This window comes from Gigantopelta aegis, chromosome 4 (assembly GCF_016097555.1).
Source record: "Gigantopelta aegis isolate Gae_Host chromosome 4, Gae_host_genome, whole genome shotgun sequence".
NCBI classification, from domain to species: domain Eukaryota; kingdom Metazoa; phylum Mollusca; class Gastropoda; order Neomphalida; family Peltospiridae; genus Gigantopelta; species Gigantopelta aegis.
The window spans coordinates 69,973,134-69,993,955 of record NC_054702.1 but is presented as its reverse complement, the minus strand read 5'-3'; the positions used below and the strand labels follow the sequence as shown (position 1 = coordinate 69,993,955).

General features: G+C 38.7%; 1 protein-coding gene across 2 annotated transcripts in view; it reads right to left on the bottom strand.

The window, feature by feature from the left end:
- Window positions 1-19,412: 19,412 nt before the first annotated feature.
- Window positions 19,413-20,822, bottom strand: part of LOC121371009 (heterogeneous nuclear ribonucleoprotein R-like) — a 47,379-nt gene continuing 45,969 nt past the window's right edge. The window contains exons 11-12 of one of the 2 annotated variants that reach the window (XM_041496613.1): window positions 20,676-20,782; window positions 19,413-20,378 (exon numbers count right to left, since the gene is read on the bottom strand). In XM_041496613.1, coding sequence (XP_041352547.1) covers window positions 20,064-20,378; window positions 20,676-20,782 — 422 coding nt within the window. In that variant the 3' untranslated portion in view covers window positions 19,413-20,063. The remainder of the gene's footprint in view (window positions 20,379-20,675; window positions 20,783-20,822) is intronic. The other variant, XM_041496614.1, reaches the window with a different exon arrangement.

The window sequence follows — 20,822 nt, the reverse complement described above, 5'->3', positions numbered from 1 at the left end:
GAAAGGAAGTATGATACTATCTAAGATCTTAACTAATTATAAACTCAAATTATTTTCTTTTATAACATAGTCTATTTAAATTAAACTATTTAAATGTCTTCAATGTTATAATTATGAAAGTAGCATGTGTTTACTTCAAACATTGTACTTCTGTATGTTAGGTTTACATTCATACAGGCCTAATTCAATATAATTATGAAAGTAGCATGTGTCTACTTCAAACATTGTACTTCTGTATGTTAGGTTTACATTCATACAGGCCTAATTCAATATAATTATGAAAGTAGCATGTGTTTACTTCAAACATTGTACTTCTGTATGTTAGGTTTACATTCATACAGGCCTAATTCAATATAATTATGAAAGTAGCATGTGTCTACTTCAAACATTGTACTTCTGTATGTTAGGTTTACATTTATACAGGCCTAATTCAATATAATTATGAAAGTAGCATGGGTCTACTTCAAACATTGTACTTCTGTATGTTAGGTTTACATTCATACAGGCCTAATTCAATATAATTATGAAAGTAGCATGGGTCTACTTCAAACATTGTACTTCTGTATGTTAGGTTTACATTCATACAGGCCTAATTCAATATAATTATGAAAGTAGCATGTGTCTACTTCAAACATTGTACTTCTGTATGTTAGGTTTACATTCATACAGGCCTAATTCAATATAATTATGAAAGTATCATGTGTCTACTTCAAACATTGTACTTCTGTATGTTAGGTTTACATTCATACAGGCCTAATTCAATAAAAGTATTTTCATTCTGTAAATGGGTATTTTCATATTTGTTATCGAAATGAATATTTCAGGGATCGATTGCAACTGTTCCGAACACGTACCGACACTGGTGTTTGCAACCCTCATCACCACACTCTGAAAAAGTAAAAATCACTTTACATGTCAACTCTGCCTAACACAGTATCTCAACATATTGTCATGATTATTTGATTTTTGAAAATTGTTGCTGGTTGAATCATTAAACTGGTCGTTCATTTAGCACTGTCATATCTGGGATGGGACGACTGGGATCGATCCATGTCCGAGAACCCATTGGGCTATTTCTCGTTCCAGGCAGTGCACCATTGTCATATCTGGGATGGGACGACTGGGATCGATCCATGTCCGAGAACCCATTGGGCTATTTCTCGTTCAGTGCACCACTGTCATATCTGGGATGGGACGACTGGGGATCGATCCATGTCCGAGAACCCATTGGGCTATTTCTCGTTCCAGGCAGTGCACCACTGTCATATCTGGGATGGGACGACTGGGATCGATCCATGTCCGAGAACCCATTGGGCTATTTCTCGTTCCAGGCAGTGCACCACTGTCATATCTGGGATGGGACGACTGGGATCGATCCATGTCCGAGAACCCATTGGGCTATTTCTCGTTCCAGGCAGTGCACCACTGTCATATCTGGGATGGGACGACTGGGATCGATCCATGTCCGAGAACCCATTGGGCTATTTCTCGTTCCAGGCAGTGCACCACTGTCATATCTGGGATGGGACGACTGGGATCGATCCATGTCCGAGAAGCCATTGGGCTATTTGTCGTTCCAGGCAGTGCACAACGACTGGTACATCAAAGACTGGTATAAAAGATCCCATGCTACTAATGGTAAACAAATTTTTCCTCTCTAAGACTGTCAAAATTACCAAATGTTTGACATCCAATAGCCAGTGGTTAATAAATCAATGTGCTCTAGTGGTGTCATTAAACAAAACATGTCTTAAACTCTCATATCTAAAGGCGTTGAACAAATCTCCCACTCTTCCTCAGGTTAGGTCAGGTCATAGGGCTTAACGTGCACATTCAGAGTAAGCTGTTTTAGCGCACGCCTGTCATGGGCACAGGTTCCGACTACTCCATCCAGGACAGGAAAGGGATGGGGTGGGACGGGATCGTCTACACTGACAGATGCAAGAGAACACCAGCAGCCCGACCGTGGTCGGCAACAGGCGGGGGTTTCACTCGACAGGTCCACAGCTTTTTATTTGTTTACTATTGCTGTTGTGTACTCCTACATATATAAATATACATCTTCAGCACGATTTTGTGTTAAATAAGTTGTACTGAAATTGTAATCATGAAAATACTGAAACGTTTGAACATGCTTAAATTATATGGGATCATCTAAAATAATTACGGACCGCTCTACTCTAGGGAGAAGGGGGTATCATGGCTAATTTGTTTTATTATAAAGTAAAATGCACCGAATCATTGCTATTTTGTTCTTTAACGGATGCTTTTTTATCTAGTATTTATTACCAAACCATACCAATAGAAAATCTTGGTGAAAGCACGTCATTATGATGTGGAAAACACGACCGATACGTAATTTTAGAAGAGGTGTGTGGCCTTGGTGTATAAAAATACCAAATATTGCGTTACGTAATTGTTGAACGGTCCCCATGCTCCCTATTTCCCTGTCTCCATCACACGCCTATCGTTTTTGATAGGTAATAAATATAATGTCATACTTTATGATGGCTATATACATGTAGGTGGCTGTTCGCCACATGATGGGGTTTTGAAGACAAACTGCGAGGTCGCTAACCAGTATTGGTTTCGTTTTTTCCCCTTTTCTATCACCACCATCGCCCGTCTTTGACACATTTCCCAGGGAATCCCCCAGCTGAAGGCGAAAATATCTAATATTTTCCCTAAAGATACACATATGGCTTGTGCCCGCCCCTCCCCGCACTAGAAATTGTGCCCCTCCCCACTTATTATAGCCTAACGTTCCTACAAGCCTGCCAAGAAAAACGTGCTTGAACCTTTAGTGGATGTAAATCTGAACGACAAAACTGTATTCCCTGATCAAACCCGTATTCCCTGATCAAAACCGTATTCCCTGATCAAAACCGTATCTCTGCATAAGGGAGAGTCGAAAGGTCTGGAAGCAAAGTCCTGGTTGCGTCCATGATCCATTATCAGGTGCTTGTTCTTAGCACGATGCCGTGTCAAATGGCTGATTGACTGATTTTTATAAATATATATTTTTTTATTATTAAATATGTTTTAACTTTCGTTGAACAACTATCGCTGAGAATTTGGAAGGGTGTACCCATGACAGACATGCTTTAACTTTAAATGGATATGAGCATGTGTCAAATAGACCTCTATCGCATTCATATTGCGCATGCGCGCAAAGAGTATCGTCCCTTGCCGAATTCGACTGTATCCAGGCTATTTACAACTTGGGAGGGGGGGGGGGGGGGGCATGATAGACAGTTGTCATGAGCGATGTAAGTAGATTCGTAGGAGATGGGGAATCTCTAGCGACTAACGTACATATTTACATTGGAATGATTTAAGACCAAAAGCAGTGAAACATTAACTTAGACGAAGTTTCTGGAGCCGCCTGTCAAGGGTTTTAACAAAGCAAAATTAAAATATTTATACAATAAAATGAAAATAATTGGAATGTATTTGCTACTTTTAACAATTATAATTATAGTCATATTCACGCGGATTTCTAGTGATGTTTAATTAAAATTTAATAAAAATATGCCTCCCCTTCCGCCTAAAAAAAACAACAAAATCCGTATCTCACATAGACCTTTATCACAGCTATATTTTCACCTTATCGTTTCATTAAAAAGGACAGTCATTCGATGCTACATGTCTTATCTGCACATTATTTATTTATTTATTTATTTGCGTATTTCTTTCTTTCTTTCTTTCTTTCTTTTCTCTCCTTTATTTACTCTTCACTACAATTAATATCGAACACATACAACTTCATTTGAAATATCTGGTATTTATTTATTTACTTATTTATTTATTTTATTTTTTATTTTATTTTTAAATTTTTCCTGTATTTACTTTTGACTATAATTTATATGAGACGCATACAACTTCAAGTCTGCCGAGCATATACATTATGTTTATTCCTAATCTATGATATTGACGATAACGAAACACACTAGGGTAATGACCTCTTTATCGTATAATCTCAAACTTAAAACAACGTATTTTTTGTAAACTGTATATATACCAGTTAACCATCGATCGATATATTCAAATGGTGTATGGATATGTGATGCGGTGTCGTATTGAATGGGAACGACGTCGGATATTCTTACATCAAAATAAACTAGCGCATGATGTTGTTGTTGTTTTTTGTTTGTTTTGTGTGTGTGTGTGTGTGTGTGTGTGTTGTTGGGGTTTTTTTGTTGTTGTTTTGTTTTGTTGTTGTTGGGGTGGGTTTTTTTTTTTTTTGGGGGGGGGTTCTGAACACTGGACAACTTTCAAAGTAAAGTTGCTATTGACGTGTTTTAGTTATCCGTATGATGCTTTATAAATATTTAAATCACGTTAAACACAATAAATATCTGCATACATACTTACATACATACACGCGCGCACACCCACACACGTTATTATTTAAGCCCATATCCGATATGGTTTGTGTACAATCCGAAATGATAGTTTCTCGGGCGTTGCGTAACAACAAAATATTTTTTATTTCGTGATAAGCAATAAGACACAAACGTCTCCAATAAGTATTTGTTGAATTTTTACAGACGTTTTGGGTTCCTATTGATAGAATAATTAATAATAGAGCTAATTCACATTCTTATTGTGTAGCCTCCCATTGTCCATGCCCCCCCCCCCCCCCAAATTTGTAAGCAGGGCTATTTTTACGAGATCTCGCGCGAGTTCACAGTTAGCGTCCACGATTTCCCCCACTACGCGCACATGCGCAGTGGAATGCGAAAGAGGTCTATTGGTTGATTCCTTACGCAATTAGCGGCTGTTCAAACATTATGGAACGTTATTTTTATCAAAATTAGACGCCTTCCCCAACCCCTGTAACGCTAGACCACACACACACACACACACACACGCACACACACACCAAAATATTCAACTAGATTTAAAATGTGTGTGTGTATACGTCTACCTATAACTACCTACACTGAACATTGTTATCGTGACAGAGCGTTTATAAACAAAACTATATATTACTACTCAAAAGAATTTAAGGGTCAAAAATTTATAACCAAATAAGTTTCAGAGTGTATTAGACTGCTGATGTAAACTACACCAATTTTTTTTTTTATTGTTCCATATTTACAAAAAACTACAAATAAACGTCACTGTATACAAGAAAGTCACATGACATGCTGACAAAGTTGAAGGTTGTCAAACATTGATTTTACACATTAGAACATTCGTTTAATAGTGTGTGAATCCACCCCTGGCGCGAATACACTCGACACATCGTTGCCTCATGCTGTTGATCAGACGTCTGAAGAACTCTTGGGGAATGGCCTGCCACTCTGCCATAAGAAGTTGAACCAGATCATGAAGGTTGGCCGGAGGGGCATGGTTATCCCGAACTCTCCTGCCTAATTCGTCCCAGGCGTGCTCTATTGGGGCCAAGTCAGGCGAATATGCTGGCCAATCCATCCTGGCGATACCTTGTTGTCTGAGAAAGTCCGTTACCACCCTGGCGCGGTGGGGTCTGGCATTGTCATCCTGCAGAACTGCCCCGCCGCCAATCTGCTGAAGGCCTGGGAGAACCAACGGCCGGATAATCTCATTCAGATAGCGGATTTCATTCAGATTGCCATCCACCACATAGATGGGGGTCCTGTGGTGGATAGAGATGCCACCACCGAACCGGTGACGTTGTCTAACGTTAACGTCAGCGAAGCGCTCCCCAGGACGTCTGTAGACACGAACCCGACCGTCGTTGAACTGGAGACTAAACCTGGACTCATCAGTGAACATCACTCGACCCCACTGAACACGTTGCCACCGCAGATGAAGCGTGCACCAGTGACGTCTGGCCGTTCTGTGACGTGGTAGGAGTGGTGGTCGAACAGCCTGGCGACAGCAGCGTAGATTATTGGGTCTCAGACGACTGCGTATGGTTTGATCAGACACTCGAGTTCCAGTCGCAGTCCGCATATTGTCACGTAATCGGCGTGCATTGGTTGTGCGTTGACGTAGAGCCATATTGGTGATGTAGCGGTCCTCTCTATGGTTTGATCAGACACTCGAGTTCCAGTCGCACTCCGCATATTGTCACGTAATCGGCGTGCAGTGGTTGTGCGTTGACGTAGAGCCATATTGGTGATGTAGCGGTCCTCTCTATTTGTAGTGCTTCGGGGTCTTCCCGAACGTGGACGATTTCGAACAGAATTCGTTGCTTGGTACCGTTGCCACAGTCGGCCAACGACACTCTGACTGACAGCAAGTCTTAGAGCAACATTTCTTTGCGTATTGCCATCCTGAAGCCAAGCAATAGCCCTTCCTCGATCTTCGATAGTCAGTTGAAGTCGTACCAATGTCGAATTTGGAGTGTGCACCGTACACAAACGCAAGCTCCAATTATACGGAAATTCAGCAGTGGGAACATGGAATACACGTGCAAAGCGTGCAAATGAAGCGCTTTGTGAAAAAGCAAGTTATGGGCACTTAGCAGACCTTTCGCTTTCGCCCTAATTTACGTGCAAATGTAAGCATGTTTTCGCCATTATAACTAGTCGACAGTGTCAATGACAGTGGATTTTAATTCATTTATGGGTTGCTTAGACCCACTTTCGTCAAATTGGAACAATACCATGCGTGACATTATGGTCTTGCTAATATAATTGACATTCAGAAAATAATGTCGAAAATATCGTCTGACCCTTAAATTCTTTTGAGTAGTATATATATATTTGCTGCAAGAATATGTAGCCTAAGAAACATGTAAGGTTTATTTATAAGAGATTAATTAGACGACAACTTAATAATATGGCTACAAACTCAGGATGGTCAATTTATTATAAACTCAAGAGGGTTTATTATGCACAGTCAAAAGGTACTTCGTTTGAATGTTGGAAGCAAACATATGAAGTATTATGTCTCGGACGATGGACAAGTCTGAATTTAAGCCGAAATAATTAAAACGGTGAAATAAAAAGAAGAGTTAGGCCAATAAAAAAAAAAAAATAATAATAAATTCAGATCCCATACTTTCAGAATTTGATAACTATAAATTAATCAAGATATCGGCGCTGTGTATTGATATTTAAGCAGACGTACTACGGTGACACTCCAGAATGGACGTATGCATCAATAGTCGTCAAAAACACGTCAATAGCAACTTTACTTTGAAAGTTGTCCAGTGTTCAGAACCCCCCCCCCCCACCCCAAAAAAAACACCCCAACAACAACAACAAAACAAAACAACAACAAAAAAACCCAACAACACACACACACACACACACACACACACACACACACAAAAACTACAAAAAAAAAAAAACATCATGCGCTAGTTTATTTTGATGTAAGAATATCCGACGTCGTTCCCATTCAATACGACACCGCATCACATATCCATACACCATTTGAATATATCGATCGATGGTTAACTGGTATATATACAGTTTACAAAAAATACGTTGTTTTAAGTTTGAGATTATACGATAAAGAGGTCATTACCCTAGTGTGTTTCGTTATCGTCAATATCATAGATTAGGAATAAACATAATGTATATGCTCGGCAGACTTGAAGTTGTATGCGTCTCATATAAATTATAGTCAAAAGTAAATACAGGAAAAATTTAAAAATAAAATAAAAAATAAAATAAATAAATAAGTAAATAAATAAATACCAGATATTTCAAATGAAGTTGTATGTGTTCGATATTAATTGTAGTGAAGAGTAAATAAAAGAGAGAAAAGAAAGAAAGAAAGAAAGAAATACGCAAATAAATAAATAAATAAATAAATAATGTGCAGATAAGACATGTAGCATCGAATGACTGTCCTTTTTAATGTAACGATAAGGTGAAAATATAGCTGTGATAAAGGTCTATGTGAGATACGGATTTTGTTGTTTTTTTTAGACGGTAGGGGAGGCATATTTTTATTAAATTTTAATTAAACATCACTAGAAATCCGCGTGAATATAACTATAATTCTAATTGTTAAAAGTAGCAAATACATTCCAATTATTTTCATTTTATTGTATAAATATTTTAATTTTGCTTTGTTAAAACCCTTGACAGGCGGCTCCAGAAACTTCGTCTAAGTTAATGTTTCACTGCTTTTGGTCTTAAATCATTCCAATGTAAATATGTACATTAGTCGCTAGAGATTCCCCATCTCCTACGAATCTACTTACATCGCTCATGACAACTGTCTATCATGCCCCCCCCCCCCCCCCCCCCCCCCAAGTTGTAAATAGCCTGGATAGTCGAATTCGGCAAGGGACGATACTCTTCGCGCGCATGCGCAATAGGAATGCGATAGAGGTCTATTTGACACATGCTCATATCCATTTAAAGTTAAAGCATGTCTGTCATGGGTACACCCTTCCGAATTCTCAGCGATAGTTGTTCAACGAAAGTTAAAACATATTTAATAATAAAAAAATATATATTTATAAAAATCAGTCAATCAGCCATTTGACACGGCATCGTGCTAAGAACAAGCACCTGATAATGGATCATGGACGCAACCAGGACTTTGCTTCAAGTCCTTTCGACTCTCCCTTATGCAGAGATACGGTTTTGATCAGGGAATACGGTTTTGATCAGGGAATACGGGTTTGATCAGGGAATACAGTTTTGTCGTTCAGATTTACATCCACTAAAGGTTCAAGCACGTTTTTCTTGGCAGGCTTGTAGGAACGTTAGGCTATAATAAGTGGGGAGGGGCACAATTTCTAGTGCGGGGAGGGGCGGGCACAATCCATATGTGTATCTTTAGGGAAAATACTACATATTTTCGCCTTCAGCTGGGGGATTCCCTGGAAAATGTGTCAAAGACGGGCGATGGTGGTGATAGAAAAGGGAAAAAACGAAACCAATACTCGTTAGCGACCTCGCAGTTTGTCTTCAAAACCCCATCATGTGGCGAACAGCCACCTACATGTATATAGCCATCATAAAGTATGACATTATATTTATTACCTATCAAAAACGATAGGCGTGTGATGGAGACAGGGAAATAGGGAGCATGGGGACCGTTCAACAATTACGTAACGCAATATTTGGTATTTTTATACACCAAGGCCACACACCTCTTCTAAAATTACGTATCGGTCGTGTTTTCCACATCATAATGACGTGCTTTCACCAAGATTTTCTATTGGTATGGTTTGGTAATAAATACTAGCTAGAAAGACATTATGGTCTAGCTAATATAATTGACATTCAGAAAATAATGTCGAAAATATCGTCTGACCCATAAATTCTTTTGAGTACTATATATATATATATATATATATTTTTTTTTTTTTTTAATCCGTCTAGCTCTTTACTGTCAGAGTAGGCCTACTCGGGCTAACACCCACCCCTCGAGAGGAACGTAATATTTGAATGGCCCCTCAGGCCTAATTCGCTGGTTGTTTGACGCGGTTGAGGGTTGGTGTGGTGGCGTTGATGTCGTGTTTTTTTCTTTCTTTTCTTTTTGGAGAGGAGTTGTGGTATTTTGTGGCTTTATTTGTTTGTTTCTATGCACCGTCCTCGGTGGCGTCATGGTTAGGTCATAGGTCAACAGGCTGGTAGGTACTGGGTTCGGATCCCAGTCGAGGCATGGGATTTTTTTATCCAGATACCGACTCCAAACCCTGAGTGAGTACTCCGCAAGGCTCAATGGGTAGGTGTAAACCACTTGCACCGACCAGTGATCCATAACTGGTTCAACAAAGGCCATGGTTTGTGCTATCCTGCCTGTGGGAAGCGCAAATAAAAGATCCCTTGCTGCTAATCGGAAGAGTAGCCTATGAAGTAGCGACAGCGGGTTTCCTCTCAAAATCTGTGTGGTCCTTAACCATATGTCTGACGCCATATAACCGTACATAAAATGTGTTGAGTGCGTCGTTAAATAAAACATTTCTTTCTTTCTTTGTTTCTATGCTAGCACCCCTATCCTCACCACTGGGTGATCCACTCCATTAATTCACCGTAACCAAATATAACTGACAGAAGACAAAAAGCCTCAATCGTCTGTCCAGACTATCCCAGACATGCTCGATGGGGTTGAGATCAGAACTTTTAGCAGGCCAGTCATCAATGAAATCAATGTTATTTGTCCTAAGAAAATTTACAGTGTCTCTAGCTCTATGAGAGGTGTCACTATCATGCTGAAAAATCGAGATGTTGGCGTTGTTATGGAACAGATGAATGACGTGATGAGCGAGAATGTCATCGCGGTAACGTTGAGCATTTAAATTGCCATCAATGACGACTAGTGGTGAACGATAATCATGGGCAATGGCTGCCTAAACCATGACAGAACCACCACCCCCGAAACGATCTCGTTCAAGAACAGTCAGCATAGCGTTCATTTCTCCTGCAGTAGACGCGCACCCTGCCATCACCACGTTGTAAAGAAAATCTGGATTCATCCGAAAAAAGAACGGTATTCCAGCGTCGCCGTATCCAACGAGTGTGTACACGTGCCCAATTAAGACGATTTAGACGATGACGTTGCGTTAAAACGCATCCGACGTAAGGACGTCGTGCATGTAAACCGTTCTCCCGCAGACGATTACGAACAGTTTGTTCACTTATTCGGTTATTATGAAGCCCAGGTGTGTTAGCAGCAGTAGCAGTGGCAGTTTGGAATCGATTGACCACGCGTTGTAACACGCGGACGTCCACGACGTGACGTGGCAAGTCGTTGGTGCTTCCTGTGGTTCGAAATCTTACGCCAAGATTTCGTATCGCTCGACTAGAACTCCCAACATGCCTTGCACCGTCTTCTGTCGACATGGCAGCATCAAGCATGCCAATCGCCGGTTCGCGTAAATTATTGGGTATTCTTGGCATACTAAAAATGCTACAATGTAAAAAACGTTAATTTTTTTTACAAATTTTGAAGCGGTTGTCGTTCACTTGACAACAATGTCAGTAAGACAAGTAAAACAAATTGACCGAATACTACACGGGACATGTCGAACCATGCATGCACGTGCAAATTGAATTTCACGTTGTCGACGATTAACAGTGCAAAAATAATCGATAAAATTCATGAATCCTGATAATACAGCTCAAGGCTAATACTACCTATATAATTTCATTACACAGGAGAGGACAATTAAGGCATTTGGCCTGGTATGTATATTCAACGATATATAATGCACATTATTGCTTAATATCAACACGTATAATTGTATAGTTAATTAATAAAACGGTTAAATGTAACGGCTATTATATATAACGGGCGCAGCCATTTTGTACCATCTCAGTGAGTACGCCCTCTGGGAGCTGGTGGTTACGTAATACTTAACGCGTCACGTCAGGAATGAGCCTTAGAACTAGAGAAAAACAATCTACCTGGTTTTTGCGGGATAATAAATAGTCATACATTGCAATGTTCTGTAATAATACACATCCCAATAAGCCAGCAATAAGTATATCCAGCACTATATATATTATTTTTCAATACAAAATAAAATACCATTGTCAAAGTGGCTACACAAGTCGAAACAATTAACAATGTTTTGTCCATGCATTAACCTACGTACTGAAATGATACACGGAGTGTTTTCTTAGTTAATTGGTCTATGCTGTTAGTTGCTTCTACCTGTGATTCCTGATTGGCAGGTGTGTATTTGATTGGTAACTAGACGAGCCAATTAATTGACGCTGTCTAGACACAAAAATACATACCGGTATTGTGGAATATTACCTGTCGCCCCTAAAATTGTAATGGACATGGTTTATTACTGTAAATAGTTCTTTAAAACTATTGATTAAGTAGACATTTCCATCTAAAACCAAAGAACTGACCAATTACGTAGTCCCAAAGAAAAGAAAATTATCACTTGGGTATCGTAGGTTGTCGTTTTTGCTCCAACGTAGCATATCAATAGGCCTAATAATGTACATTTTTCCTTTGGATTATTAAACAGAGAAAAATACTATAACCGTTATTGCAACTTAAAATATATTTAGTTAAATATTTTATTATATTATTACGTCATTTATGCTGTTTTACAAGTCAGGTTGATCAAAGAGAAGCGCCTTGTCGAAAATTACTGCTTTTGTTTACACTGTACATACAGGAGATAGTCAGGAGCTGACGTCACTTCGCCCCAAGCTATCCCACCGGACGTCACAAAAACGAAACAAAATGGCTGCCTCCAGTTAGCAGGAATAATCATGGTTTTTTATTAACTCTAAAATTACGCGTTTTTTCATTTGCTAAAGTGTCAGTATGTGTTGTTGGTCCGGGTATGCATCTTTCCAACACATAAGGCTCTTGTTTGAGTTGACCCTACCTTTAACACAACAAATACTATATGTACAAATCGGAAGTTTCTTTTTTTGTTCAGTATATATTATATACCCCGTCGGTGTGCCCATTAGGCTATTTCTCCTTGCAGCCAGTTCACCACGACTGGTATAGTAAGGATAATGTGCTATCCTATATGTGGATGTTACATATAATAGATCCCTTGCTACTAATGTAGCGAGTTTCCTCTCTAAGACTATACCAGCTGATGATTAATAAATCAAATTACTCTAGTGGTGTCGTTGAATAAAACAAACTTTAACTTTATATTATATATAACTAAAGTTTCGTTTTAACATAAAAATAACCTCCCCTCCTGATTGATCGATTATGGAACCCATGGGCGGATCCAAGGGGGGGGGGGGGACCAGGGGGACGCGTCCCCCCCAAAAATTGTTCAAGTGCCCTCAAAATGTCCAAGTGCCCTTTTTGTTTGTAGAATTTTTTTTTTTTTAAGTAAACAATAATTATATTGTAGATAAATGAAATCAAGATTTTCGTGTACATGCGCAAGCTTGCAGATATGTGTCTGTGTTATTGAGTCTCAATGGGGCCCCATTGAGGTTCTAACGCGAGTGACGCCAATTTACTTCATTATTGCTAGTATATTATGACGTAGAACTGTAGGAATTCATATTAATTGTAAATATCAAAACTTGTAGTAAGGTGCCCTTTTGACGAGTCAATGTGCCCTTCTTTTTTTGGTCCCCCCCAAAAAAAATATTTCCTGGATCCGCCCATGGAACCGGCCCTGAAATGACCACTCAAGATTCGACTCATCCTGTCGGTTTTTGATTGCAAACATATTTTATTGTACAAAGAACAAAAGAGTTGGGCACAAGTTTGACAACTTACGAGGCCCTCTTCTATATTCATACAATATACTTGGCGACCTATATTACATAGCTGTAAATATAAACTACATGTATACATTCAAGGATAACCAGTGTAAGGAAATGTATTATATACAAAAGAATTTGAAGGAAATAGTACATCACGTGCAGTTAAATTCGTTATCACATTTACAAATAATCCTTATGGTAATTTAAATAATACTTTATTAATCAAAACGATGAGGTTTTATATATATATAAATATATATTTGAACATAAGTAAATATTTCTTTATTATTGGCATCGCTTAATGTGCTTCTACCATATAACAGTAATTGTAAATCTATTGGTTGAAAAAGCTGTAAGGAATTACATAGGATCAGTCTGTTGTTCATATTGTTTACACTGTAAGAAAAAAAGGATATTGTTTTCTAATCTGTATCCACAGTTACATGAAGGGTCTGTGGTAAGTCCACATCTGTACAAATCGGCGTTTAAGGGCTACATCCATGTCGTAATCTTGTATCGGTTAAGGTCAGTAGATCATCCCACTATTGCCATTACAGAAGTGTAAAAAAAGTCGCTGATCCATTCAACCCGTTGTTCTTGAAATGGACTAGCCCGACTCTTCCCTGTGCGATAACCTAACAGTACTCGATACACGTTTGTGCACTCTCTTGCACTAACGGCAGACTTGGCGATGACCGATTTGTACTTTTAACAGGATACTGACATACTTGTAGTCTGTGTTTAGCGTGACAGAACAGAACAGAACTTTATTACACCCAGGCCGTTAGGCATATGGGGAAACATGAATAATTACATAATATAATATGTGACAAGACAGGACAGGGTTTACAGGAGAACATTAAATAGTAAATAATATAGTATATGAATAGTTAAATTATATAAATACATTAATACTGAAATACAACGAGTGGATATAACAAAAATACATATATACAAAAGCCAATAATATTCGGCATAGTAGAGTAATTGAAGTTCATTACAAAGCATTACAAAGTTCATTACAAAGCACAAAAGAAACGAAACAAAATAAAGAAACCCAATATAGGTGTCGGAAGAGGGGGCTGTCCCCATCCCAAATCTGAGGATGGAGGGGCAGAATATGCGTTGAAAGGCGATCAATATACTGATTTGAAATTTGAATTAATATTTTGTTTTTTACTCACAGTTCACAAGAATATGTAGCTTAAAATACTTGTAGGGCCGTAGCTAGGAATTTGTTTTGTTTTTTTTTTGTTTGGGGGGGGGGGGGGGGGGGGGGGGGGGGGGGGGGGCAACTGAGTAGTTAATAGTCTAAAACTTCTTACACGGTTAAGAAGAGAATTTTTCCGGATTCTTTTCTTGTACTAGGTTAAATTTCATTTTATTTTCTAAAACTTATTTTTTCGTACGTACGAAATTATTTGAAGGCAAAATCCAGTTTGGGCGTCTTACAAATATTGAGATGACCAGAAACACATTGAATATAGAGACACTGATATTCTAAACAAGAAAATATATTTAATATGTAAGTTTAATCGTAGAAATATTTTATTAGTCGGAAACATCTTACAATGCAGCAAAGTAACTGGACCTAACTAATACTTGGTAAATAGTGTGACGGACGTACATAAACTGTGTGACGGACGTACATGTCCGATTTGAATTGATTAATTTTAACATTATAAGATCACTTGTGGTCTGCCCAAAACCCCATAATTAGACTTTAATGGTAAAATAGAACAACAGAGGGAAAAACACCTTGAAAGTAAAAGTTAGAAACTAAGAAAATGACTACGGCAAAAGAATATACTGCCGACACTCCACAGGCAGGATGTACTATACCAAATAAAATCCCATAGGCGACCATGTTAACGTTTGTGTTTAAAAACAATACATGCGATATATCAAGCAAACTATGACCCATAAATATCAGGAGCCTAATTCACTAAACTCTCGCAACTTTGCGATATCGCAGTGCAGTGCAAAAAGACTTACAAAGAGGATGCTTTGTTGTCTAGCAGAGCCTAAGAGACCTTTGTGAATTTGTGAAAGGCCCCTGTACTACAACTGAAGAAAATGGTACCTTTCATGGCTCATTTTCCGTAGGCCCATAACCAGATGTTTTTACAACACCCCTAGTTTCGCACCTTTTTTTACAGGTACCCCATTGGGCTATTTCTCATCCCAGCCAGTGCACTATGACTGGTATATCAAAGGCCATGGTATGTACTATCCTGTTTGTGGGATGGTGCATATAAAAGATCCCTTGCTGCTAATCGAAAAGAGTAGCCCATGAAGTGGCGACAGCGGGTTTCCTCTCTCAATATCTGTGTGGTCCTTAACTATATGTCTGACGCCATATAACCGTAAATAAAATGTGTTGAATGCGTCGTTAAATCAAACATTTCCTTCCCCATACATGTTTCAAGCACAAGGCTACTTGACAAAGTGTAGCCCGAGTACTCTAACGATATTAAGAGAGCTAGACAGACATTTGGACAGTTAATAGAGTGTCCAAATGTCCGTCTATCTCTCTCTTACCAACAAAGTATTCGGGCTAGACACAGTGGTAAAGCGTTTGCCTGATGCGTGGTCGGTTTGTGATCGATCCCCGTCGGTAGGCCCATAGATCATGGATCACTCCCAGAAATTTGTTTTGGGGTCTAGCAATATGGAATTGAGTTTTTAGTATGCGTGTTAAATGCACTCGCAGTCGACAGGGGGTCTGGGGGTTAGGTTTAAGGTTAGGGTTAAGAAAATCATACAGTAATGATAATTTTGTCAAAAGGTCAACTTATAAAGTATTAAATCTGCAAAACAAATACGAAAATAATAATTTTGGGGGATGACATTTTACCCGTTTCACCCTCCGTCAGTTAATGCAAGAATTGAATTACAAGCACACTAAAATCCTGTATTTTAAGTATAAATTATTGCCTGAAGGCAAAATAGAAATATAGGACTGCTTATTAGTTGGGTGGCCGTTTTTATGGTTATCTTTGATTTAATTAATAATGCAATATCTGTTAGCAAGATGCTATGAATTAATTCCTAGACCCACAACACTCGATCACCAACTTTTCTAGCTGCTATTGTAGAGGCCATCTTGGATTTAAAAGATGCTGTGACGTTTCATTTCAGCTGGCGTTGAACCAATTCATTGACTCACCAAAATACTGACATCCAAAAGAAACTTTACATCCATAAAATTTGAATAATTTCATAAATATGGGAAATGTTTTATTTAACAACGCACTCAACACATTTTCTTTACAATTATATAGCGTCGGACATATGGTTAGGGGCCACACAGATATTAAGAGGAAACCCAATGTCGCTCCTTCATGGGCTACTCTTTTCGATTAGCAGCAAGGGATATTTTATATGTACCATCCCACAGACAGGATAGTACATACCACAGTCTTTGTTACACCAGTTGTGGAGGACTGGCTGGAACGAAAAATAGCCCAACGGTCCCACCGACGGAGCGATCAGGCATCCGGCGAGCGCTTATCAATTATGAAACCACCTCACAAACACGTGAAGTGCATTGTCACGTTTAATATTGGAACTTCAATATACTTTCATATGCCACCGTACCGTTTGTTGGTTTTCAACAATATAATTTCAAGTCTTGTGAAGTTCATTGTGGACGTCAGTATTCATCAAAAGTTTTGTCATAGATGATAAAATATCAGAAATATTAGTTTTAAAATGCTCAAGGGTACAAAGTTTGCAACCCCGGATAAAAAAAAAATAACGAGCTGAAAACAAACAAAAATTGAATGGTGCTCAATGAACAATCTCGCCTTTCCAGGCAATTGTCGTGGGAAGCATGAGTGATCGTTTGCCCTTCTCATTGCAGACAGAAAGTAAGAAAGATATATAAATAACAAATTCTGTTTTATGTTGCACCAGCACACTACAACAAACTTTGCTAGGTGGAAGGAAGGAAATGTTACCGACGCAACTCAACGCATTTTAATTACGGTTATATGGCGTCGGACATATGGTAAAGGACCACACAGATATAATTTGGGTTTCCTCTCTAACCCACTGTCGCCACTTCATGGGCTACTCTTTTCGATTAGCAGCAAGGGATCTTTTATATGCACCATCCCATAGACAGGATAACACATACGACGGCCTTTGGTATACCATCGTGGTGCACTGGCTGGAGAGAAATAGCCCGTTGGGCCCACCGACAGGGATCCATCCCAAACCGACCTCGCATCAAGCGAACACTTTACCACTGGCTACGTCCCGATTCTTTGCTAAGTGCAGGGTTCGACCATACCGATTTCTCACGCGGACTACCAGCTGTCTTAACCCTGGTAGTCCGCCGGGCTAACAAATGTTTTGTCATGTCCAGTCACTCGACAATAAACAAGACGTGTCTGAAATTCCACCTTTCATGTGCGCGCGCTCTGCTGTCGGGAGTCCCTGAACTGTTAATTGCTACCCTAGTGTGACCCACAGGTGGCGGTTGCGCAATATGATTTAGTGAAATAAAGGAGTATATTTACCAGTGGTAGGATTTTTTTTTAAACATAGCTGACCAAAACAAATAATTTGATGTAATCCAGCGGCCAGATATACCTGGTTCGTACGGGTCATGGAATTTTCATTTGGGTCATTAATGACAATCAACAACACGGCCCATTGTTTTTACGCCTACTTACAACAAACGCTTTGTATGATGAACAAGACCATTTGCTGCAGCTGAAGTCTAAACTAAATAATAATTCAATCGCAGTTTATTTCATTCTAGGCTACCTATGTAAATTGTCAAATTATTGTTTACAAAATTAATATTTATCACATTTAAATAAAAATAAATAATTTTTCTTTTTTCTTTTAAAGAACTTTGTGGGGCTACCAATTTTTACGAAGGGCTATTAGATTTTATAACCTGGTAGCCCGGTGGGCTACCACTGGAAAAACTTACGGTCAAGGCCTGCAAGTGGTGTCATCTATCACAAGTCAACACATCCGACTGGTACATGAAAGGCAGTAATATGCTAAAATGCATATAAACGATCTAATGGTTAAGGAAACGTTGCTGATTTTTTCGAGAATGTCAAAATCAAGTGGAGGAGGGTTAAATTAAACTATCAGTTTGAAGTGCTATTAAAAAAAAAAATCATAATAACCACCACTAAAATGCACTGAAGACATCCATGAGAATCTTTATTTCAGAATTTTCCATGGGAATATACCCTCCATATTTTGCAATCTTGCCTACAAAAAACTAAAATGGGCCTTCACAAAATACTGGATCCACCCCTGAAATTTTCAAGTTTGTCTCGGCATGAATAATGAAGTAATAGAGACTTCAGATGCTACCGCTTTCAATCTTCTACCAAATGCAAAGTACCATGTACACCAACTGTAAACAATTGACATGTATTACACTAGTATCAACATTAAAATATTACCCCCTCCCACCCACCCCAACAAGTTAACACATACCAAGTTCCACAATTCCTGCCAAGACCCAAGTGTTTTAAAGAGATTACTAGGATCGCAAAATATGTGTCATGATTTTAATTCCAGTTAGGAAAATCCCACCAATCAATGTAGTGTGTTCATTAGTTGGTGTGGCAGGTGTCAATTGTTGTCAGGACTGCAGAAAGTACTCGCCCAGTCGCCAAATGAGTAAAAATTCTGACAGCAGTTTAAAAATGCAACTACCAGTCCGACGGGCGATCTGTCTTTTTGTTATATTTTGTTTTTGTATTGAATCTGCGTTGTGTTCTGAATAGACTGCTCCATCAACACTTTTGGGACCTCACTTGAATTTTGTAAATCTATGTAAAATAATTGTGAAAAACTGTGGTATTTATCAGAGTATTTCAAAATTTATTTATTTGTCAGTCAAGGTTTTCGTTTGCTATATTTACAAAATGTCCTTAATTTTTTGGTCATTAAAAAAAAAGAAAGAAAAAAATATCGAAATCATTTGAAGTGACGAAAGTATATTATGATATTGTTAATAATATAGGCTGATGGACTAGTAGAAAGTCTGGTGGGCTAGTAAATTTTAGTTGGTTCTGGTCCAGTGGGCTTGCGACATTTTCCATTTCTGCACACCTGGTTGTGCTATTTTTCACGGTTACAGTTATAAACCTCTGTACCATTCAGTATAGCTGTTATTTTCTCAAACAAGCCTCCTATTTTCAAAGATAAAGAACACCCTGCAATGTTGACCAAGAATTAGGGGTCAGGTAAGGAACCCCTTACCAATAGTAAACACCAATCTGTCTATGTATAGAACAAACAACAAAGATCTTAAAATTTAGACAGCTACACATAAAACTGAGACTTTATTTTCCAATTTTAGTTTTACAATTTGGAAATCCATAAAAAATGATTAAAATGCCAAAGAAAAAATACAATACACTAAAAACCACTATTCCAAAAGTTGGTAGTTATGTTCTATGTATGAAGTTGTATGTGAATGCTATGAGACAAAATGAACATTTCATTTCATTTTGTCAAGATGATACAACATGATTGACAAGTCCCCAACTTTACAGCAGGGATGAAATAAATGCGCTACTAAATCAAAGTTTTCAAGCACAAATTGACAACATAATTTTTGAAACCGTTTTTCATGCAATTTTAAAATTACTTCATGATTTGTTCTTGTTTCATGTGCTGTCTGCGACCCCATTTACACTTTTCTTATAAACAGTTGACAACTGTTGTGGACCTGCTGATATTAGGTCTTGTCACAGTTATGAAGTTATGTATCCCGTTGAGATTCCTTGCAGAGGCCACAAATCAATTTTATCATTCACATTTCTCCAATCCAGTGATGAATGGCGTATGTACAAAAAGGATTATATGTGAATAACAAGTTCATGACAATACAGCCAGTCAGAATTTTAAAATTTCAATTACAGCAAAAAGTTTTTAACAAAATTTGTCCATTTGATTTAAATCTTATCCCCAGTTTTGACCGTATGAATCCTGGTACCACTCAGAGTCATTAGCGTAGCCTCCGCCATATGAGCCAAGTGGTTGTTGAGGAATTGGCTGATTACCCCAGCTTTCCAGATTCCTCCTCTTCGTTTGACCCTGACTTAGGTCTGCTCCCGCTTTCCTCTTTCCCCCTCTTGGTGGTCTCAGCGGACTTGCTCCTCTGCCCCGTGGCATTGGTCCTCCTCTTGCCCCTCGGAGCCCGCGGCCAGGGCCCCCACGCGCCCCTGGCCCACCGCGGGGCCCACCTCGGGGAGGGGCCCCACGACCACGCATAGCCTGTGAAAAAAGATTTGAATAAATTATATTCACAATTAGCATCTATACAGTAATAAACTGCAAAATCAACCAAAATTAAGTTTGTCAAATATTTACCAATTATCAATCATTAGTAAATACTGATAGCATCGGCAGTTACATAATTTGTAAATTTTAAAAATAATTTATATTTATTGCGCTAACAATCGCCAATTTTTTTATCGCCACATTTGAATAGGATTTTGTTGTTTTCTACATTTAAATACCGCCAAATTTTATGATTTTATGAATCAGATCTAAAGACTGCAAATTACTAACCACTGGGGGAGGGGGACCACCACGCCCCCGAGCTCTTGGGGGTGGCGGGGCATAGCCACCATAGTAGTCGAAGTCGTCATAGCCATAGTAGTCATCATAGTATGGATCTGAAACAATTTTTACAGAAATTTAGTTTAGTTCAAAACA